Source organism: Myotis brandtii, unplaced genomic scaffold (assembly GCF_000412655.1).
Source record: "Myotis brandtii unplaced genomic scaffold, ASM41265v1 scaffold46, whole genome shotgun sequence".
In the NCBI taxonomy this organism is placed as follows: Eukaryota; Metazoa; Chordata; class Mammalia; order Chiroptera; family Vespertilionidae; genus Myotis; species Myotis brandtii.
In genome coordinates, this window is record NW_005367587.1 from 4,694,474 (window position 1) to 4,718,493 (window position 24,020).

General features: G+C 38.2%; 1 protein-coding gene across 3 annotated transcripts in view; it reads right to left on the reverse strand.

Annotated features, from left to right (window-relative positions):
- Positions 1-3,900: 3,900 nt before the first annotated feature.
- Positions 3,901-24,020, reverse strand: part of IGSF11 (immunoglobulin superfamily, member 11) — a 72,971-nt gene continuing 52,851 nt past the window's right edge. For 2 of the 3 annotated variants that reach the window (XM_005875322.2, XM_014546968.1), the window contains exons 2-7: positions 20,548-20,711; positions 18,899-19,106; positions 15,808-15,963; positions 7,831-7,953; positions 6,897-7,047; positions 3,901-5,073 (exon numbers count right to left, since the gene is read on the reverse strand). In XM_005875322.2, the coding sequence (XP_005875384.1) occupies positions 4,632-5,073; positions 6,897-7,047; positions 7,831-7,953; positions 15,808-15,963; positions 18,899-19,106; positions 20,548-20,711 (1,244 nt within the window). In that variant the 3' untranslated portion in view covers positions 3,901-4,631. The remainder of the gene's footprint in view (positions 5,074-6,896; positions 7,048-7,830; positions 7,954-15,807; positions 15,964-18,898; positions 19,107-20,547; positions 20,712-24,020) is intronic. The other variant, XM_014546969.1, reaches the window with a different exon arrangement.

Consider the following 24,020-nt stretch of genomic DNA (forward strand, 5'->3'; position numbering starts at 1 on the left):
AAAGCAATGTAAGTTATCAAACTAAAAAATACAGCAACTGATATTTAAAAAAAGACACTTGCTAGATGGGCTCAATAGAACAGTGGAAATAACAGAGGAGAGAAAGCAATAAACCTGAGGACAGATCAATAGGATTTGCCCTGAACAACAGAGATAAAATAGACTGAAAAAATAAGCAGAGCCTCAGGAACCTGTGGGACAATAACAACAGATCCATCATCAAAGTCCCAGAAGATATGAGAAAGAGATTAGGGCTGAAAGAGTATTTTAAGAAACAATGGCTGAACACTTCCCAAGTTTTTCATGTGCTGAAAGAAAAGAACTGTCAACCATGAATACTGTATCCAGTGAGGAGTGAAGGGGAAATAAAGACATTATCAGACAAAAGAAAACGAATAGAATTTGTTGCTAGCAGACCTATCCTAACAAACTGGCTAAAAGAAGTTCTTCAAATATAGGAAATGATAAAAGAATCAGGCAGGAAGAAAGTGTAACAGGAAATTGCAGAAATATGGACTTCTCATAAATCTTAATCATATTTGATGGTTGAAACAAAAATTATTCATCACCTTATGACTGAGAAAAAGATATTTAAAATATTTAATGGTAAAAAAATGATTTCCTCCTAAGATTAGGAACAAGAGGATGTCATACTCACTACTCTTATAAGTTCTAACCATTATAATAATGCAAACAAGGCACACAGATTGGAGAGAAAGAAGTAAAACTGTCCCTATTTGCAGATGATATGATTATGTATGTCAAAAATCTCAAGGAATCTACAAAAATGAAAAGACACTCTGAAAAAGTGAGTACAGCAAGTTCTAGAACATACAATGCAATTACATTTCCTTTTTTCTTTTACATTTCTATTTACTAAAATCTAATATATAGAAAACAAAATTTAAAACACAGTAACATTTATAATTGCTTCAAAAATTAATACTTAGGGATAAATCCAACAAAATATGTACAAAATTACTAAATGTTGATGAAATATATCAAAGACATAAATGAAAGGAGAGATACCAAGTTCATGGACTGGAAGACTCCAAGTAGTCAAGATGCCAGTTCTTCCCAAATTGATCTATAGGTTTAATACAATCCTTATCAACACATCAAGGAGTTTTATGGGGCAAACTTTTTGACTCAAGGGCCACAATGGGTTCTTAAACTGGACCGGAGGGCTGGAACAAAAGCATGGATGGAGTGTTTGTGTGAACTAATATAAATTCAAAGTAAACATCATTACATAAAAGGGTACGGTCTTTTTTTTTTTTTTTTAGTTTTATTCATTTCAAACGGGCCGAATCCGGCCCGCCGGCCGTAGTTTGCCCACGGCTGGCATAGACCATCTTCTTCTAAAATGTATATGAGAAGGCACAGGGACTACCATAGCTAAAACATTTTTAAAGAGAAGAATGAAGTGAGAGGAACCACTCTACCAGATGATAAAGCTTGTTAAATAGCTACAGTGGTCAGCATATTATCTTTGGAGGGATAGACACAAAGATCAGGGGAACAGCTAGAGACATACAACTGTAACTAAGTGATTTTTTTCCCCAAAGGTGTAAAAGCAATTCACTGAAGTAGGCTTTTCAACTAATGGTGCTGGAGCAACTGTATTTATCTCAGAGAAATAAAAACTTATGTTCACACAAAAACCTGTACAAAAATGTTCACAGTAAAAATAAAATGTTCACAGCAGCTTTATTTTTAAAAGCTCACAACTGCAAACAACTCAAATATCCTTTATACCAACCAATGGATAAATGGTTAAACAAACTGTGGTACATCTGTACCACAGAATACTACTCAGCAATAAAGAGGAATGAATTATTGGTACATGCAACTTGAATGGATTTCAAAAAAATTATGCTGAATTTTTTAAAAAGCCAATCTTCAAAGGTTATATAATGCACGGTTCCATTTATATAACATTCTTGAAATGACAAAATTATAGAGAAAAAGAGCACATTAGGGATTAGGGACTTGAAGCAGAGGGAGCTGTAACTATATAAGGAAAGCATAACGAATTCTGTATCATGACTGTGGTGGTCACATGAACCTACTCATGATAAAATTGCACTAAACATGTGCATGTACACACAAATGAGTGCATGTATCCTTGAAATCTGAATAAGGTTGATGGACTGTCAATGTGTGATACTGTATAATAGTTATGCAAAATATTACCTTTGGGAGAAATGAGGTGAAGGGTATATGGATATCTATTATTTCTTAGGACTGCGTGTAAATATATAGTTATCTCAAAAAAAATTAAAACAAAGCAATGATCCAATATACAAGGATGGGCAAAAAGTAGGTTTACAGTTCTAAGAACACAAAACGGAGTTTATGCTTGTATTAGTATAATCCTGTCTTTTTTCATATAATCAACTGTAAACCTACTTTTGTCAACCCCTGTATATATCAAGAGTTACAATCATGATCATAACTTTATGAACAAAGCTTGGCAACTTCAGTTCAGAAATTATCAGTCATTTGTCTACTCAACACCCATGTTAGGCACTGTTCTAGGTGATAGAGATTCAGGGCTGAAAAAGCAGGAAATATGAAATATAAAAATAGCTCAATGAATGAGGAAGGTCATTATATCTATAATCACACATGTGAGAACTGGACCCAAATTAAATTTCTAACAATGACAGTAATTTTTGGAATATTATATACTCATTAAAATGATTATGAATACTATCTAACAGAATGGAAAATGCTTATAAAATTAAGGGGAATACAAAATCATCCATTCATTAGTATTATGATAATTAATGACAACTTGTTTTTATATGAATAAACTTTTATTAAATTTTAGATAATTAGAAATAAAGAAATGCAAGATAAATGCTTTCTAAACAACATCTGATATTATCATCTCTGTGTCATAGTATTTTCACACTTGTGTTTATTAAAAAGTATAGACATTCATTTATTTAAATTTTTTTTACAAAGTCAAGAACCATCAAATGAAAAAAAATAAGCAATGCTAAAGTAAATTCAGTTTTCATCAGTATCGGAATGGTTAGGTTCTGATCTTAGCCCTCTTGGAAAAATAGTGTAGGCAGCAGCTGTTGGTTTCCATTTAGTCAAATAAGTCTGAAAATGAGGAGGCCACTCCCTGTTGTAACTATGCTTATAGGAAAACAGCAAAAAGCATAGTGGGATGAGGGAGTAAGAGACAATACTGGGAAAAGAAAAGATGCTCCTATGGAATCATGGGGGTCAGGATCATAACTAATTTAGGGAAAAGTCTGGGAAGAAAACATTTGTGTGCTGCTTATAGTGTGATTAAGGCAAGATAGTCACCAATCCAAGTATGACCCTATCTACAGAGCACAAAACAGAGTGGGGAGTTTGTAAATTACCGGGTGAACTCTAAGGCCACACCGGGTAATTAATCACAAAAGGAGTCTCTTTACAGGGGTATAAAATGCATTTGGACACAACTGCAACCCTGAGCTCTGACAAATACAGGGCAGACCCTCCCAGGAGCATACCTGAAGACACATCCTTTCGGTCTCAGTACCATCTTTCACAAAAATAATTATTTTGAAGAAAAACAAAACAACTCCTGCCCTGTAACAACCTACTAACCTCTGCTTGTCAAACAAGGAGAAAGTTATCTCCCTCAGCACAAAAGGCATCAGGTGCTGCCCTCATTAGGAGTGACCCGGTGTGATAGCAGGGCACCCCGGACGCCCTGCTCCGAGAGGCCGCCAGGGATACCCCAGTCCCTGGACCTGCCTGCCTCCCTCTCCTGTGCCGCCCCCCAGCCTCGCTCTTTCCTGATGGCCCTCCGGGGGCCCAAGGAACAGTCACTGACTGTGGTGTTAACTAGCAACAGTCTTTTATTTCCTAGTCCAATGTATTTTTTTTAAAAAAAAACCAATACATTTCTTTTAAAAAAATACTTTCCCGGGAAATAATGAACAGTAATTGTCATGGACCTGTAGCAGACCCTAGAAAAACCTAGACAGGCAAGAATCTGTCCATAGAGCAGTATTCCAAATATGAAATTCATGGTTCAGAAATAAGTAACTATGAATGGGCTTCTCAAAGAAGTTTCTTTTGTTTCCCCCCCACTTCTTACTGAATTCTGCTTGTGTAAAAAGTTTTGATTCTGTGATGTAGGGACAGATACTAACCATTCATGCCCTTTGCCTCTATGTATAGAGGGAATGGGGAGAGGATGTTCATTACTTTTCTAAAGATGCCTATCTTTTAAAATAATGTCATTATTTAAACTCCATCTGGCACTTGAGTCTCTTGAAAGATTTAGGCATGAGCTAGAGAACAAACCCATCTGGACTGCAGTGTAGACTTCACGTTTTCACGTGCTCACATCTTTCCCTTGGCTTGGCACATCTTTGAGATCCAGCTTACTGACTAGGATCCCGGGACATCGGAGGCGGAGAAACAAGTCTTCAGGACAGACATTCTGGCTCATTTCACAAATCTCCGTGGCCAGGTAACAGCATTAACTTTCTTCTCTGTGCTTTTTACTAGTATCATGATAAGGAAAGTGTTTCTTTCCCCGCACTCACCCACCACCCCCACCCCGTGTATGGGGCATCTCACTGGCTTTTTTCTGAACACTATCTGCTCATGTCCTATACGAGGGACCCGGCCCGACTCTGGGCTGGCACCATGACCGGGACAGCGCCAATTCGCTCCAGCGTTGCTTGGCTGACGGTGTGGGCATGTGTGTGCTGCAGCCGAGGCTTCCTGCTGACCGAGCCATTGCTCCTGGGCATGACCTGCGGTGATGAGCCCCTGTTGGCTGTCACTACCAGAGTCCTATGTGGAGCTGGGACCAGGTGGGTCCCGTTAGCATAGATGGACGGTATGTTGGCATTGCCCGAGTGCAGGGAGAAAGATTGGCGCAAGTCACTGAAGTGGTTGAATGACTCTGTGTTTCTATGAGCTTTTGGATTGTTGCTCCAGTATCGGCTGTTGTAGGTATTAGAGGAGGTCAATGTGTTGTTCTCAGAGGAGGATATCTCGGTGTGAAATGCTTTGGCAGAAGAACATTTAGGTGGAAGATCATCCTCTCTGAAAAGGAACAGAATAAAGTTGTCATTGGGATTTCCTTCAGGTTTACCTACCAGGACTTTCTTCTACATTAAGGATAACATGTCTGTGAAATACAAATCCTCAGGAAAGGCCACAGCAGCTCTGGTGGCCTTGGCTTTAACATTCATTACCTCTGAGACAATGCCCTATAAATTTTTCCTCAGCTTCTCAGTCTCCAAGACTACAAAAGGACATTTCAAATCTCTCAAAGACTTGTGTTTTCCAATATAACTAAAAATAAAATAAAATAAAAAATCTGTGTGTGTATGTGTGTGTGGTGTATGCATTTGCTCTAAATAGGAAAATAGTCCATGAAGAATTCTGCTGAGCTAGCTGCTGTGAAATAGCTAGGAAACTAAGTTATGGATGTGAAGAACTTCAAGAAATGGTTAGAGTAGGCCTGATCTTATTGCACTTTGGGGTTTGAGAGACCATTGTGGTCGGCCGAAAAGAAGTTTTCCTCAGTAATCTTATGCTGAGATGAAATCTGTCCCTGCATACATAAACCCTTAAGAATTAGAAGATGCTGAGAGAAGTCATTAATTTAATTTAAGAGGTTAATTCATTTAACAGTTATTGACTATCATTCCACTAGATGTTTCATGTAAAATAGACACAGCTCAGATAGTCAATAAACCTCTGATCAAATGGGGGTGACAATTAGTATAAGAATATCTGCAAGTCTGCAGGGTTGGGTAAAAGGCAAAAGTAACTTATGTGAGGAGGTGATACCTGGACTGATCTTGAATCAGATAAAGGAATTTACTGAAGAGATGGAGAAAAAGGAAGGAGTATTGCCCAGGAAGAGGGTGGAGGCCTGAGCAAAGGCCCTGAGGCATGAGAGGATGTAAATTGGAACACAGGTGATCAGGGAAGTTATGGGAGGTTAAGACCAGTTATGGGAAGCAGGTGAGGGTCAGATGCTGAAGGACTGCATGTGTCATGCTAAGTAGACTGTAGGCATAAGTCATCAAAGCTTTTTCAATAAGGATATGATACGATGCAATCTCATTCTGAGCCTGAACCTTCCTATTTCCACCATATGCCAAAAATCATTTTTCTTGTCCTGGCCAGTGTCACTAGGTGGTTAGAGCATTGGCCTGTGGACCATCGGGTCACTGGTTCGATGCCTGGTCAAGGGCATGTGCCTGGGTTGGGGTTTATTCCCTGGTTCTGGTTGGGACACGTGCAGGAAGCAACCAAGTGATGTGTCTCTCTCACATCGATGTTTCTCTCCCTCTCTTTCTCTCTCTCTCCCTCTCTCTTCCACTCTCTCTAAAAAATTAATGGGGAAAATACCCTCTGGTAAGGATTAACAACAAAAAAATGAGTCACTTTTCTTTAAAGGTCATTTTGACATTGTTTTCTTAAGATGTTTATATTCTTGACTGAACTGTCTTTCACACCAAGCCATACTGCTGTGGCCTATCTGGGTATAGGTATGCTCTTATCATATTCCTTCGTGCTTTATGTTCTCATCTATAGTATGTGTCAATGTTAAACACATGTTCTAATCTAACTTTTCTACTGTGGCAGCCACCTAACCTCAGTAACCCTGGAGATCTGGGAGGGAAAGGGGACATTCTTCTCTTGTGTCCTCCTAGTCCTCCCCTTTCATGATCCAGCAAAGAAAGCTGACTAGTACCATGAGGAAAAGTGATAGCACTTACAAGAAAATATCCTTTAGCCATTTTAACTATGTTGGCCATCACAGTCATAAGATAAGCAAAGAAATCTTAGTTTCCCAAATGAATGGAAATATAGACATTGGCCAAGCGGCACAAATGATCCGACACACAAACCTTATTTCATTAGGAATGTCTTCTTCCTCCTCCTCTTTATTTTTGCGTCTCCAGTAAAAGAATGCCCCTAAAATTAGTGCAATGCAAAAAATGACAATAACTGCACCAGTGCCAACGGCTCCAGCTATTAGTCCAACGCTCCTGGGCTGGGCTGCAAAATATATGTAAGGTATATTTAAACAACAAAATAAAAGAGGGAGAAATAGTATGTACCCATGCAACTTTATAAACTAAGTTTACTAGAGAATCTTCTTAAAATGTACAAAACTGCCTAAAGTACTGCCTCCATATAAAGTTAAATCTCCCTTAACTTTCTGTACCCCAGTGGCTAGGACTGAGGCACAGCAGGCTTGCGGGTATTTAGGGAATGAACAGTTACCTGGCTCAGCTTCAGGAGAGCCACACCTACAGCAGAGCAGGAAAAAGACGGTGCCTGTCTTACCTGCCCGATCTGCCCCACAGGAACCTAGCAATCTGTCGGCTAACTTATCAGCTCATCCCAAACAGATCACTCCCTTTTGCAACTAGAATTCTAGTAACACAGAATTCTCAAATGAAGAGAAAAATTCTATACTCCTTATTTATGATCAGGGCATTCAACAATTAAGCTGCTATAAGGAATTTGGAGAAAATACAAGAAGGTCTTGTCTTGACCATGGCCATAGATCATCACAAACTGTATAGTGTCTAGAGCATTATACCATCAGAATTGATTTGATTCTACTGATTCTGGGGAGAAAGACATTTTGTCATAAAGAAGATGTCATATTGCTGAAGCTGAAATGTACACTAAATACACTTATAAAATATTTTCAAGAATGATTAAAACAAATGAATTTCTATTTAATCTTTAAACAATCTTAAAAACAATTCAGCATCACTCTTCATTCCCAGTCTCAGACCCAAAGTGGACATCGGAATGTGACATACTTACGGGAGATAACCTGGAGATCCAAAAGACAGGTGCTGGTTCCTATGGCATTAGAAGCCACGCACTGGTACAAACCTGAAGACAGCGCGCTGATGTTCCGGATGGTGACTGTTCCTTGGACCTGGTCTGCCAGAAAAATAGCAACCAAGTAGCATTTAGAGGACAAAAATAAGAAAACCAAAGAAATCAGCAGAAGATAAGACTATAAAAATAAACACGGAAGAAGTATCAATAGCTTTCTTTTTTGGCAGAGATTTTTTTTTTCATGAATTTTAAAAACCCACATCAGGACATCGCGTTAAAGATCTGTAGATGCACAGGGCTGTCTGTGCAGGCAACGCAGAGCGGAGCCTGGAGCAGCTCATTAGCAAGCACCAGACTGATTCAGGGACAAGCACATGGCCTATCAGAAAGGGGGTGGGCTGGTTCCTCAGTCCTTCACTTTACTTGGCCTGCTCTGGCATGGAAGCAATTTGTTGAAATGGAGTTAGAAAATAAATGTTCTTTTTGTCTGTTTTCTTTTAAAGAATAGGGAACGTTCAACAGTGTGGAACCATAATTTGAAAGCACACATGACATTGCACCCCACTCGGTTTTAGTTGGCAGCAACACTGTATCCCATGTAAGCTATGCAGCCGGACTAAAGTGCCCTTCAGAGGTAGACAGAAGTAAAGGTGTACATTTCCACTTCCATCCTCTCTGCTCAGTTCCAGACCACTTCTGCATGTGTTCTGCACTCAGAGTGCCTGGGCTGCTATCTGCCCTAACACATGTGGTCCCCAATGTGTTACCTCATCTTCATCTATGTCTTTGCTTCCTCATGTGTGACATGGAGCTACCAACGTGCCTCTACATCATGTCTCTATGAGGACTAAAGGAGACAATGGATGGAACAAGCTTAGTATGGTGCCTGATCATGCTTGCCAAGGAAAAATCCTTCCTGGCATTGCTTGGGAAATTTAAATTTTTCTGAATCATAAAAAAAAAAAATCATAAGGAAAATGTTGAATGTCTCCAAATTTTCAATACAGACTAATAGCTCAGGATTTGAGGTTGAGAGATAGGCATTCACAAATCATAAGTCACTCTATATTTTTATATGACTTATGTATTTTTAAATAATTAATAATCATAATAAAGTCATTTCTTCCATAAAAGTTCAGAAGTATTCTGTACAAAACAATAATAAATAGATGGCTTATGAATATACTATGGCAAAATAATACATTTCAATAATATGTAAAACATGATCTCAAACTGATATAAACATTTGATAATAAAAAACAGTAGAACTAAATGCCAAATTAAAGTCTACTAAATACTCAAAGGTAGTATCACAAATACTTAATATTTAAGCTCTGTCATTCTAAAAGAAAATTTTAAAACAATACAGCATTAAATGCACTAGTCAACAGGCTTGATCTTTGTTTCATGCCAAATTTTCCAGAGGTAGGAAATTGTATTTAATTTTTGTGGTAATGCTGAATTAAGATATAAATGGAGAATGGAAAGGAAGAGAACCTATGCCCATTAAGAGAAGGTCCAAAGCACCTTCAAGGCAGATGTTAGGGTACATCCGCTTCGTACTGGCTCATTTCTTTTATTTAACATTGAAAATGTTTTGTCTCTTTGGCCTGATTTTGCCATTGAAGTAGATATTGCTTTTGCCGATTCGGATTTTAAAGCCATTTCTGTTTTCATGTCAGTGTATTCTACAGCAACATTCCCATCTCTTTCTCTTTGCATTTCTGCTTTTGAAGCATTTACACAGAACTGAAGTCTACAGCAAATATTCAAACACTGGAAAATAGCAATCAACATTAGTGGGAGATATCTGAATAATGTGATATTTGGATCCCCTTTCTTAACACTAGAGGCCCGATGCACGAAAATTCATACAAGAGTAGGCCTTCCTTCCCCCGGCTGCCGGCACCGGCTTCCCTCCTCCAGCCACCGGCAGACACCCAGGACCTGGGCTGGCTTCGCTTGGGCCACCCACAGGCACCTGGGACCCAGGCTGGCTTCCCTCCGGCCCTGGCTTTGTCAGGAAGGACATCCGGAATGACATCCGGTTCAATTAGCATACTACCCTTTTATTATTATAGATTATTATAGATTACATAGAATCACATGAGCCTCTCCCAATGAGGACTGACTGGGCACAAGCCCGAGGCAGGTACAGCAGGGCAGGGATGAGAGGGAGCGGCAGGCAGGAGCCGCAAGCAGCGTTGGATTGCCAGTTTCGGCCCAATCCCTACAGGCCATGCCAAGGGACTCTACCCATGCACAAACTCATGCACCAGGCCTCTAGTATCTTTATATGTGTCTCCTCCATTAGACAATATGTCTCTTTAATTTTTTAAATATATTTTTATTGATTTCAGAGAGGAAGGGGGAGAGAGAGAGAGAGACAGAAACATCAATGATGAGAATCATCGCTCTGCTGCCTCCTGTACACCCCCTACTGGGGATCGAGCCTGAAACCTGGTCATGTGCCCTGATGGGGAAATCAAACCATGACCTTCTGGTTCATAGGTCAACATTCAACCACTGAGCCACACCGGCCAGGCGATAATATGTCTAATTGCATTTATGTCTCTCTACCTTCCATAATACGCTATCCTTAAGTAGTTGTACAGAATAAGGGTTGTATCTATTTGTGTACATACACACACATCTTTAAAGAATGGAAGAATGTACAGAAAAACAAATACAGTTGTGATAACCTTAATTTTTTAAGAACAGGGAGTACATCCCATGGGACTTGCTCTTGTCTTCAGTCAGAACGATAAAGAGAAAAGTAAGTGCCTGTTCATTCAGCAACTTCAGTGGGTGAAGACTTTGTTACTCTCCTAGGAGAATTATGGAAACACTCTCCCTGGGGAGGGGGTCAACAAGGGAAGTTCAGGAAGGAGAATCAAGACACCTGAGGCTCCCTAACACGGAAGAGGAACAGTAGTTCTTTCTATCCACAGACCCTAGGCAAGCCCAGTGTCCTCCCCAGACCTCAGGCTTCTCCCTGTAACATGCGAGTGCTGGACTATGGTGATGCTTAAGATACCCTCATGCTCCATCTGTGATCTCCACACAAAGTTCTGCAGAGTTCTCAGCAAGAAGGAGAGCTCATCATCTCTCTCCACTGTGCTATTCAATTATACGTAAAAGGATGAGGACAACACAGGATTCCTTAGGAGCCATGAAGGAAAAAGGCATAATTTATAAACAAAAAACAAAAAAAACAAAACACTGAAATTATCAGTAGAAGGGATAGGGGAGGATAAAATATAAAACAAAATATTAGCAATCTATCTAAATTTATCCATAATCACAATTAATATAAATGGATGTAATCAAACAATGGACAAAGGCTCTCAGATTGCAAACTGAAAACCAAACTAAATCTAGACACATGCTATATACAGGAGATACACCTAAAACATAAAGCAAGGACACCTGAAACATGCCAGCAAGAATTAACCAAAGAAAGCCACAACGGGGAAAACATAGCCAGTAGTTTTTGAAGTCAAGATTCCAACCACATCCTCTAACTCCAGAACCTACCCTCTAAGATACACTCTTCTGCTTTGTATGCAGAAACAATTTGATGCTGATATGTATATAGACTTGACAAAAAAATTTACTAGAAAAACAGGTACAGAAAAATAAAAATAAATTTATACCATTAGAGAAACTGAATCAATAGTCAAAAATCCACCAACAAAACTTAACAGCAAGGCAAAGCTTAGGCAAATTCTATAAAATAATCAGATAATCTCTATCTTATTCATACTGTTGCAGAAAATAGAAAATGAAGAAAAGCCTCCCAACTCATTTTGAGGCCACTGTATAATGTGATACTAAAATTGAACCAAGGACAATAGAAGGCAGAAAACTCATAGGCCATTCTCCTCACTTATAATCACAGATGCAAAAATTCCATTAAAATATTAGGATTCTGAATGGAGCAGTTTGTTTAAAAATAATCACAAACAGACTTTATTTCAGAAATGTAAGGATGGTGCAATGTTTGAAAATCTATTCATGTAATTCACTTACTGACATTTTGGTCTGGATAATTCCTCATTGTGGATGCTGTCCCATGCATCATAGGACGCTTATTAGCAGCAGTCCCGGCCTCTACCCACTTAGTGGAACCTGGGCCAGTTGTACAAGCCTTAGAAGCACAGACCAAAGGGCTACATTTTGCTTGAAATAATATCAACCTTAAATACAGTTTTCACTTACCTTAGAATTCAAAAGTATATACCAAAAGGATAATACTGAATCCACAATTATTTTTCCATATGAAAATGAAGTGTACCTCCTAGGATACTGGTTCTAAATCTACTCATCTCTTGACTATCCACATATGAACTATATGAGGACAACTTTTGGGTAACTTTTATTTTGACATAATTTTAAACTTACAGAAAGTTGCAAGACTGTCACAAGGAACTCTATATATTGTATATCATCTACTCAGATTCAACAACTGTTCATATTTTGCCCTATTAGGTTTATAATTTTTTCACTAAGCATATAAATATTTTTATGAGCCATATAAGAGTGAGTTGAAGCCCGGCCATGGTGGCTCAGTGGTTAAGCATTGACCTATGAATCAGGAGGTCAAGGTTCAATTTCTAGTCAAGGCGCATGCCGAGTTAGGCTGCAGGCTAGGTCCCCAGTGGGGGGAGTACAGAAGGCAGCTGATCCATGACTCTCCTTCCTCATCTCTCTCTCTCTCTCCCTATCCCTTCCTCTCTGAAATCAATAAAAATATTTTGTGTGTGTGTGTGTGTTTAAAGAGTGAGTTGAAGGCATTGGGCCTCTTTACAACTAAGTACTTAGTATTTCCTAAGAACATTCTTCACACAATTACAGAACAAGCATCCAAGTCAAGAAATTTAACATTGGTACAACAGTATTATCTAACCCACAGTTTATACTCAGATTTCATCAATTGTCCCAATAATGTCCTTTTTGGCTATTTCTTCCTCTGTCCAGATTCTAATTCAGAATTCCGCACTGCATTTAATTGTTTTATCTCCTTAGTCTCTTCCCGCCTGCAACAGTTTGTCTTCCCTTTGGTTTGCTTGATGTTTCCTCCTGATTGGGTTCAGGTTGTGTTTTTGACAGGAATACCACAGCAATGATGTTATGTCCTTCTCAGTGTATATATTAGGAGGCACAGGATAAGAGCTTCTAACAATATTAATAATGTTCACTTTGATCACCTGGTTAAAGTGGTATCCCACCAGGTCTCTCTACTATAAAGTTACCGTTGACCCTTGAACAACACAGGGGTTCGGGGAACTGACACCCCCACCCCGCCCAAGCAGTAGAAAATGTGCATATAATTTTTGACTCCCCAAAGACTTAACTACCAGTAGCCTACTGTGGACCAGAAGCCTTACAGATAACCTAAACAGTCAACACATATTTTGTATGTTATATGTATTATGCATGGTATTGTTACAATAAAGAAAGCTAGAGAAAAGAAAATGCTATTAAGAAAATCATAAGGAAGAGAAAATACATTTACAGTATTTGTTGAAAATAATCTGCAGGTAAGTGGATCCCTGTAATTCAAACCCTTGTTGTACAAGGGTCAACTGTATTATTTTTTTCTGTGCAACTAATAAGTAATTTGTGGAGACATATTTTGGAACTACGTAAATATCCTGCTCCTTATCAAACTTTTGTCCACTATTTTGATATCAGTGATGGTTTTCCTAACCCCACCATTCCTTCTATATACATTATTAGGTATTCTACTATTAGAAAATGCTTTCCCTTCTCCCCCATTTTTTATGTATATCAGCAGAGATCCAGGTAACTCATTTTATTCAATGGATTATGTATTTATTTTAATGTTCAAATTGTCTCAGATTTGGCTGGAAGAAATGCCTTCAAGCTGGCCCCTATACACAAGGTCAATGCTAATCCCCACATATTATGCGCCTGTCACTAATCAGACATCTGGGGTGCTCTCCCCTGATGTCAAACATTCTTTTCTCAGAGATGCATCCTGAGTTTATATTAAGTAACTGCAAACATATTAGTAAAGTAAATCTGAAAAAACTGATGTTGAGATTAAATGTTATTTTGAGATCTACTTTATTTATGTAGCTATAAAGAGGTAGACTTAAAATAAAACTCAGACTCATGTAATGTGCGTTATTATGAAACAAGAAATTATCTAAAGTAATTCCGGTAACTGATCCAGAGTTTGAATTATAAAAGACAAACATTTTCATCTTTGCATCCCAATTCTCTTTTATACTCAAAGAATCAAAGAATATTCAAGTTGCAAAGAAAATATCAAAAAATGTGCCGTAGCTGGTCTGGCTCAGTGGACAGAGCATCAGCCTGCAGACTGAAAGGTCCCAGGTTCGATTCCAGTCAAGGGAACATGCCTGGGTTGCAGGCTCAATCTCCAGTAGTGGGTGTGCAGGAGGCAGCCTATCAATGATTCTGTCTCATCATTGATGTTTCTATTTTTCTCTCCCTGACCCTTCCTCTCTGAAATCAATTTTTTAAAAAATTTGACTGATACAAAGGTATGGAAAGTTCTTTCTACAGATATTTCACAACTTATATACAAACAACCACTTTTACATGTTCATTTGTATTCCAAACTCAATCCAGTATTTCAAAGAAATGTTACAAAATAGATCATAAAATCTTAAGATGGACAAGATCATCTTCAAGATACTGTTTAACCCCCTTATTTTACAAAAGACAACACAGGCCAAAAGAGGTAAACTACCACAGAAAACTGTCACTGAAAAAACCTACAATTTAAATATGATTTCAGGATTTGAAGACAAGTTCTATTTCAAACATACCACTTACAATGGTGAGATCAACAAGTTAGTACAGAAATAAAGCTATTTAACCCACAGTGTGGCTAAAAATTTAACCAATAAAAAAATCAGTAGAGAACAACAATACTGCAGTAATCATTATTAGACTAACAAAAATATTATGTTAAAGAAATGTTTTAAAATAATGAAATTTGGACTAAGTTAACTTAAAGGTGATGGGAGGCCCATGATATTTCTGTTGTGATTCTCAAAGAAAACTTACAAGCTCTTTAAGAAGTTGGTGGTCCTAGTTCTTTAATATGTCTAACTTCACATACAACTTAGGACTTTCCTTTTCCATGGTTCATACTACTCAGGCATAACTAAGGTTGTTTTAGATCTCTCCATTAACTGCCAATTCTTTAAGATTTTTACATCTGCCCTGAAAATGCTGCAGGAAGCATGTTCTGTATTATAGATGATGCAACACCCAAGATTGCTAATTCCTAATTTTTTAAATAGATTTTATGTATAATTCTATAATTTTCCTCATTTTATTTCATACATTTTCCTCAATTTTTCAGGGGTGTTTCTTTTAATATCAAATATAAATAGCTGGATTGACATGTAGAAAACCATCAGTGATGTTCATGCCTTCCCTATGTTTACCTGTCTGGTGTGATCAACTCCTGGATGATCGGCGGGGCCTTTTCCTGTTCTCTTTCCCATATTCCTCCTCTAATTAGACATGAGGCTGCAAACAGGATGATTAGCCCTTCCATGACCATGCAGATGTTCCTCATACTAAAGTAGGCAGTTGTGTCTCAAGTAGGAAGTGGATTCTCAGCAATGAACTTCAAGGATTATCTTACAGTTAACAATACAAGGAAGCTACCATTGAGCTATTTTAAAATCTTCACTATGATGGAACAGAATTTCCATATATAGTTACCACTGAATAATCTACATTTCATAAAACCAGCAATGAGAAGATATAATAAAATGTTTTGTTCTCTTTATAGTTGAAAACACAAAATGATCCAGATAGCTTTTTCGGCAGTTACAAATACTGTGTGTGTTTTTTAAAAATCTATGAAAGCTATTACTTTGTGAGTCTTAGAACCAAAATTTTCCACAATAACTAATTAAATGAGTAAAGCAACGCTCTACATACCCTGAGTGGCTGTTGGAGGTAGTTTGAAGGTATTGTCTAACTTCTCCCAAAGGTAAGTTGGTCGAGGAATGCCTTCCTCAGAGCTGCAGAGCAGGATGACATCGCTGCCCACATCCTGGGATCCTTGGATTTGGCAGTGAGGGGCAGAAGGGGGAACTATAATAGGAAGAGTAAGCAACAAAGTATGAAATCACTACAAGCCAAATGATGACAGAGGTGAGATCCAACATTCAGTACACTAGAACCTCACTGCTTTTGGGACACATACCAGGATACTAGCTGAGTGAAGCCTGTGACAGTCATGTACTATTCACAGGGCTTGGGCATAGGTGCCTACAACTTCAGTTAGCAGGGAACAAGTATGCAAAAGGGGCTACACTCTCTGGCCACATTTTCAAAGTATCTTATGGACTTGCTTTCACCCTGCTTCCTAAAAAGAATTCTTGAGATCCTTTGTTCAACATATTGCCTTTAAAAACACTGCTGAATACATATGTTCACAGCAGCATTATTTACAATACTAAAAGGTGGAAACAACCCAAGTGTCTATAGATAGATGAACGGGTAAGTGAAATGTAGTTATACATACAATGAAATATTATTTAGACCTGAAAAGTAAGAAAATTCTGACACGTTACAACATTGATGGACCTTGAAGACATTATGCTGAGTGAAATAAGCTAGTCATACAAAGACAAATTATGATTCCACTTATATGAGAAATCTAGAGTAATCAAATTCATAGAAACAGAAAGTAGAACAGTGGTCTCCATCAGCTGGGGGTAGAGTGGCATGTTGTTTAATGGGTACAGAGTTTTAGTTTTGCAAAGTGAAAGTAGTTATGGAGATTGGTTGCACAATAATGGGAATGTACTTAACACTACTGAACTGCACTGTAAGTGTTATGTTACATGTATTTTACCACAGTTAATTTTTTTCATTACTGAAATAGTCCACTTGTAGAGAAGATATCTCAAGGGAGAGCGACCACTTACGCTGCCAGCTCCACTCTGGCTAAGATCACCTCAACAAGGTCCTTTATCACTTTACAAACAAAAACCAAGCAGACCTTCTTTATACCTAAGCTGCTTTGTGGTAGGGGAAGTTATGGTAAGGTTCAAGTCTACCTACTACTTGACAGCAATACAGTGCACATTTTCTAATCATTAAGGTGGATGAGGACACAAGGATCATGAAATAAAAAAATTACTGGGGGGAAAAAACACTAAAGGAAGAAGGTGGTGATTCATAGCAAAAAACAAACAAACAAACAAACAAACAAAAAACAACAAAAAACAAGCAAGCAAAAAAATATAAAGAAAGTAAGCCCATGGCTTGGAGTCCCTTATTAGGAAATACAGGCAGTAGAGATTAAGTCCAAGTAATGATGTACTTGTAATGCTTTTCAGTAAATGTGTTCCATCTTGCAAAAATGAATGAATGAATGAATGAATGAAAAATAAATGCAGTACACAGAAGAACCAGGAAAGAAGGTGGGTGGAGGAAAAGAGAACAATGAGAGTAACCTATAGGTAGGAAGAGTAAAAAAATATCAGGGTACCCTACCTGCTATGATAGGATAAACCAAACACCTCAGTTTAGTGCCTTCAACATTGCCACTGTGACGCTATGAGGGGAAACCAACATAATTCTTTGAAGGCAGCATTAACTATAAAATAAATTAAAGGCTTTGTTCCTTCCTTTAAAAAAATGAAAAAAATAAACTTGGAGAATGTGGGAAGCTAGTTATCTAACTTACAGGCATAAGCATCAAAATAATATTAAATTCCAAGTATTCAGTACTCAAGAGTACCTAAAAGCCTCCAATTTTAAAATATTAGAATAAATGATACTTCTAGGATAGAATTCTCCAACCTGGCTCTTAGTTTTCTTAATCTGTTTGAAAACTGGGAGGACAAGGCACCAAGGCTATAGCATATCCCAGTGATGGCGAACCTTTTGAGCTCGGCGTGTCAGCATTTTGAAAAACCCTAACTTAACTCTGGTGCCGTGTCACATATAGAAATTTTTTGATATTTGCAACCATAGTAAAACAAAGACTTATATTTTTGATATTTATTTTATATATTTAAATGCCATTTAACAAAGAAAAATCAACCAAAAAAATGAGTTCGCGTGTCACCTCTGACACGCGTGTCATAGGTTTGCCATCACTGGCATGTCCTCACCCAAGGAAGGAAAATGTCAAGAACCCCCGACACTGGTGTCCTCAAGTGACTCAATAATGGAAGGGATGGGGAGAGAGCTTGCCAAGGAGCATGGGAGCAAGTTCTGAGTAGGATGAAGGACCATCAAAAGCATCAGCCTTTTCTAAGTACTTCCTCGGTCTCCCCAAATGAACTGCACTTAGCCCCTTCTGCCATAAGCATCCATTTCAGAGGCAGTGTTTTACTTCAGAGGCAGTGGAACTGAGAAATAAAACATGATTGAGAATGGATATAATTAAGTATTAGATAGTCTAACTTGCCAGTATAATGGAAATAATAATGATTTGAGTCAAGAGACCTATATTTTAATCTAAACTTTATTGTGCTTCTTGTCTATATAACCTTGGAAAAGGCCCTAATCTATTTGGTCTTGGTATTAAGACCAAATTAATCATATAACTTATCATTTAAATAAGGATACTTTTGAGAGTAAGAGGAGGTATCATTAAAATCATTCCAGGATAAGAAGTGTAAACCAACAATTGGTGAGCCTGCTCAGAGTTACACAGACATGATGAAGTAGTTAACTATTTTTACATGGGCTGAAACTTCCGCTTCATACTCATAAATAATTCTTGATTTAACTTGCTCTCAACGATACATCCTATCCTGCAGAATCCTAAGGAAAGTGAGAGGCCACTTGTGATGGTATTGTATATCATCTGTATCCAGGAAGTGAACTTTAGAGAGCTACTAAAATGGAGTGTGGCGGGGGGCGGAAAGCAGAGTGTACGTGGGCTGGCGGAGAGCTGCCATGAGAAGGACACAAGCAGACTGTGCGTGTAGGACAGGCAGAAGTAAACGCGCTTGAGAGGAGATTTGTAAGTAAAGTCCAAGTGCTTGGGACATTTGCTATCACTCACCTAAGACTGTGAGGCCAGTGACCCCAATGTTTCTGCCCCCTCTATCCGGAAGGTTGTTAACCAAACACTGGTAGGTGCCAGTGTCTGATAGCTGAGTGTTGTTAATGAAGATAGAGACATTGGTGGCTGGCATGGTGCCTGCAAATCCTACCCTGCCATGGAACTGAGGGGCACCATCAAACATCTGTCCACCCTGATACAGAATGACCTGCAAAAGAAAGCAACGTCAATAAACTGGCCACTGCATCTCCTGGACACATAACTATAACTACCTAGTAAACAGTAGACGGCACCAAACATTAGAAAACTTTATTTCTAACTTAGAGTTGCCACCAAGTTCTGACGATAACACCTGTCTGTAAGTATGTAGGGATTCTAAATTCTTACATACCAAATTAGAATAAACGTTATCTCCTTACCTAACTCATCAGAATGAAGAAAACATCTTTATGCTATGCTACTATCAGCCCATAAATATTTTTACTAGTTCAAAAAATTAAATCCAAATTAAAAATTTTTTTTAATGAGCACTGCTATTCTCATGCTTACTAGGTCACAAAATAGATCACAAGTAATGATTGAATATACATGAGTGTCATAAAAGGGAAGGAGAGTTATAAGCCCACGATTGCTGTTCTTATGTCAATTTCTATTATCAAAGTTAACTATTCATGGGAGGGGACTCAGAGGAGTGGTGCTGCAAAAAGCCCTTAGGTCTGAGAGTGGGGGACTTGGTTCTATTCAACTCTACCAGTAAATGTTTGCATAACCGTGACCAAGTCTTTCTTTGCCTGTTTGACTCAATCATTGACTCCTAAAATGATTAAGTTGAACAAAATGATCTCAAAGGCTCAGTCCAATTACTCAAGTTCCATAGTTTAAAGAAATTCAAGAGGTTCCAATTAAATCTATTTGTTCCCCTACGGAGGAATGAATAGGAGGTTATGTCCTCACCCTTTCCTGCCAGCCCAAATCCCTTCAGAAAATTCAGCTTATCAAATATTTTTAGGTGGTGATAAGTTTATTGAAGCAGGAAAGCTTCATAACAGAAATAATTAACTCTGGGAATGAAGGTATAGTCATAATCACAATGCATTAATCTTCTGAGCATTCTTTTCTGCAGTGGCTATCACATATTATGTGTCTTTTGCCTATAATTGATACACCTTATTAGGAAATAACTTCTATTTTCATGTACCCTAATTTGTTTGAGACTCTAGTATGCCAGCTGGCTTTGTCTAAAATACTTGTAAAATTAGCCAAATAATTCAAGTACTACTTTCTTAATATTATCACAATCTTTAAAAAGTACTTTCTCATCCAACTAGCTTCAGTCCTTGCCTTTCAAAATGTATTTTGCTTTGGTATATAATCAGTCTTGGCATTCCCTGTCAGTGATTTTTTTTAATGAAATTCCAGGTTCCTACCTAAAATTCTCAGAAATATCTCCTTGACATCTGTTAATTTTTCTAAAAAGTCTCTTCTGATAGTTGACCTAATGCAGGAGTAGGACTTAAAGCAGCACAGGCGGCGCACACTGAACGTGCCACCTTTCTCTAGAAATCAAACATGTACTCGGGATGCCTTCCTACCCGCCTCCTCGGGAAAGATTAATATCCTAGAGGCAGCACAGGATGGAACAGAAGTACCTGCTCAGGTTGGTTGGCATTGGCGAGAGGAATGACCATCCAAATGACATTGAGGTTGATGAGGGCAGCACTGGTAGTGAAAGTACAGGGCAGGACTGCTGTCTGACCCCGGGCCACCTGGACACTCCCAGGGCTCTCTGAGACCTCCAGGGAAACCGTGACACCTACGGAAGAACCGACAGGAGGTTATGTGCCCATCCTTTCTGGACAGAAAGAGCTGTGTTTTCACATGACTAATAATGTATACAGACTATGACAGTCTTACTAAACAACTACTGACCAGTCACTGAGAAAAAGTAATAGAAACTGTTCATCCCTTTCTTTACCTCTTAGTAACTACAAATAGTAGAGGCTACATATTCCATTTTGTGAGACATTATTTGGTATTTAGCCAAATATAACATAGGAGAATTCAACTGACAGGGTTTGAGCAAAACTTGACACAGTGATGGGGATGAAAAATAAGGTTGATTTTTAAAAAGCATCATATTAGCACAACTTCAATACTAAACACTTGTACAAAAATCTAACAAAATATTTGCAGGAACTATAGCCTGAAAACTCTAAAATGCTGATAAGATAAATCAAATAAGACTAAATAAATGTTCAGCTATGGAATGGTCCTGAGGACTGGATGATTCAATATTGTTAAAGTGCAAATTTTCCCCAAAATGATCTGTAGATTCAGAGCAATCCCGGTCAATATCCCAGCAGGCTTTTTGTTGATATTGACAAACTAAAACACAAGAAAGTGGAAAGTGCTAGAATAGTCTAAAAGAATATTGGAAAATAATTTGGAGAATTCATACTATGTGCATACAAAGTTTGTTATAGCACTATAATGATCAAGACTGTGCTACTAGCACAAGGACAGACCACCAATAATTGAATTTTATACTTTAAGTAAGCCCTTATATTTATGGTCAAATGCTTTTCAACAATGGTACAAGACAATTAAATGGGGGAAAGAATCGGTTTTTTCAATAACTGGTGTTGGAACAATTGAATATTAATATGCAAAAAAAAAGTAACTCAGAACCTTGTCTCATAGCACACACAAAAGTCAACTCAAAATGTACCACAGACCTAGGCCTAGCCGGGTGGCTCAGCTGGTTGGAGTATCATCCCATATGCCAAAAGATTACATGTCTGATCCCCAATCAGGGCACATAACTAGGTTAGGGCACGTGCCAGAGGAAACCAATGGATGTTTCTCTCTCATCTCTCTCTCTCTCTCTCTCTCTCTCTCTCTCTCTCTCTCTGTCTTCTCTCCTTCCTCCCTTTCTCCCTCCCTCCCTCCCTTCCTTTCTAAAATCAATAAACATATCTTCAGGTCAGTATTAAAAATAAAAAGTGTGCCACAAACCTAAATGTAAGCTAAAACTATAAACCTTCTAGAAATAAACTTTGTGACCTTGGATTAGTCAAAGAAGTCTTAACATAGCACAAAAACCATAAATCATAAAAGAAAACAATTAATAACTGGACTTTATTAAAATTTGTAAAGCTTGTGTAATTCAAAATATTTAATTTTCAAAAATAAAACACCAAGATACAGACTTAGAAAAAAATATTTGTAAATCATATATCTAATAAAGGACTTGTTTAAAGAATATATAAAGAACTATTATTGCCGAAACCGGTTTGGCTCAGTGGATAGAGCGTCGGCCTGCGGACTGAAGGGTCCCAGGTTCGATTCCGGTCAAGGGCATGTATCTGGGTTGCGGGCACATCCCCAGTAAGAAGATGTGCAGGAGGCAGCTGATCGATGTTTCTAACTCTCTATCTCTGTTCCCTTCCTCCTGTAAAAAATCAATAAAATATATTTAAAAAAAAAAAAGAACTATTACAACGCCATAATAAAAAGACAAACAACCTATTAAAATGGATAAAATATGTTCAACATTCACTCATTAGGACACTGCATATTAAAACCACAATAAGATACCATTACACACCCACTGTAGTGGCTATAACCAAGACAAAACCAAGTACTGACAAGGACATAGAGAAACTGAAAGCTTCTCTCACTGCTCCTGGGAATGTAAAATAGTTTCAGTTTCTTAAGTAGTTTAACATAAACTTACTATATAACATGGCAATTCCAGCCCTAGGAATCTACCTAAATAAAACGAAAATATATGTGTACACAAAGACTTGTCTGTGAATGTTCATAAAAGCATTATTCATACCATACCCCCAAATGAAAAAACATTCACCAACTGGTGAATGGATAAACAAAATGTGGAATATCCATACAATTAACCACAAGAAATAAAAAGCAACAAGCTACTGATACATGTTACAGCATGGATGATGAGTCTTTCAAAAGTATTTTGCTGAATGAAAGAAATCAGATGCAAAAGACAGCAGCATCCTTTATTATTCCATTTATATGAAATGCCCAGCAAACACAAATCTATAGACAGCAAGCAAATCAGTGGTTACATTGGTTGGAGAGGAGGGAGGAGGGACTGATGCAAATAGGTTCAAGGACTTTTTAGGGTTATGGAAAACTTTTAAAACTGGAGTGCTGAATTTTATACTTTAAATGGGTAAATTTTGTGAAATATGAATCATACTTCAATATTTCTATTAACATTTAAAAGAAAGAAAGCAGTGGTTTACCAGAGCCAACTCCTGGGAAGCCAAAATCAACTGTTATCTCTTCTGAAAAGAATGCCTGTGCCCTGGGACTACAGAACAATATGGGACTAACAGGAGATAAAAATCCGTCAGGGAGAGCCAACAAAGAAGCTATTCTAATCACGAAAAATACATTAGGTCCATGGCAGTAACTCAAACTGTTTTATTTTGGAGTGGTATAATCTCAATTCTCCCAAAAAGAAGTAACAGAGTAGAATACTGTTATGATGACATTGAGTTTACAAAAATAAATGTACATAACACCTTCCTTCTATAGAACTTCATGTTCTTCACATACAGTCTGATGGTGTTCTCAGGAGTTAAATTTGCAGGATAAAATGTTTCATAAAACAAGCCCCATCTGAGGTGGAATACAAAGCACTTTATAACATTAGGGAAAGTCTCTAGGTTAAATAACACTAGGGAAAGTCTCTAAGTTTTAAAAAGGAAAGTTGGAAGAACCTTGGGTGTTAAGAGGCAGAACGGGGAGGTAATTTGATCATAGAACCAGCTGACCAGAGGAACAAGTGCATCATCAGGGAGAAGTGGGTTAAGGGAGTATGTGTTAGAATGATTATTATAAACTAGAGGCCCAGGGCACAAAAATTTGTGCACTCAGGGGGGTCCCTCAGCCCAGCCTATGCCCTCTTGCAGTCTGGGACCCCTCGGAGGATGTCCACCTGCTGGCTTAGGCCCGCTCCCTGGGAGATTGGGCCTAAGATGGTAGTCAGAAATCCCTCTGGCAGCCCGGCAGCCCTCGGGGGATGTCCACTTGCCAGCAGGGAGCAGGCCTAAGCTGCAGTCGGACATCCTTAGTGCTGCTGAGG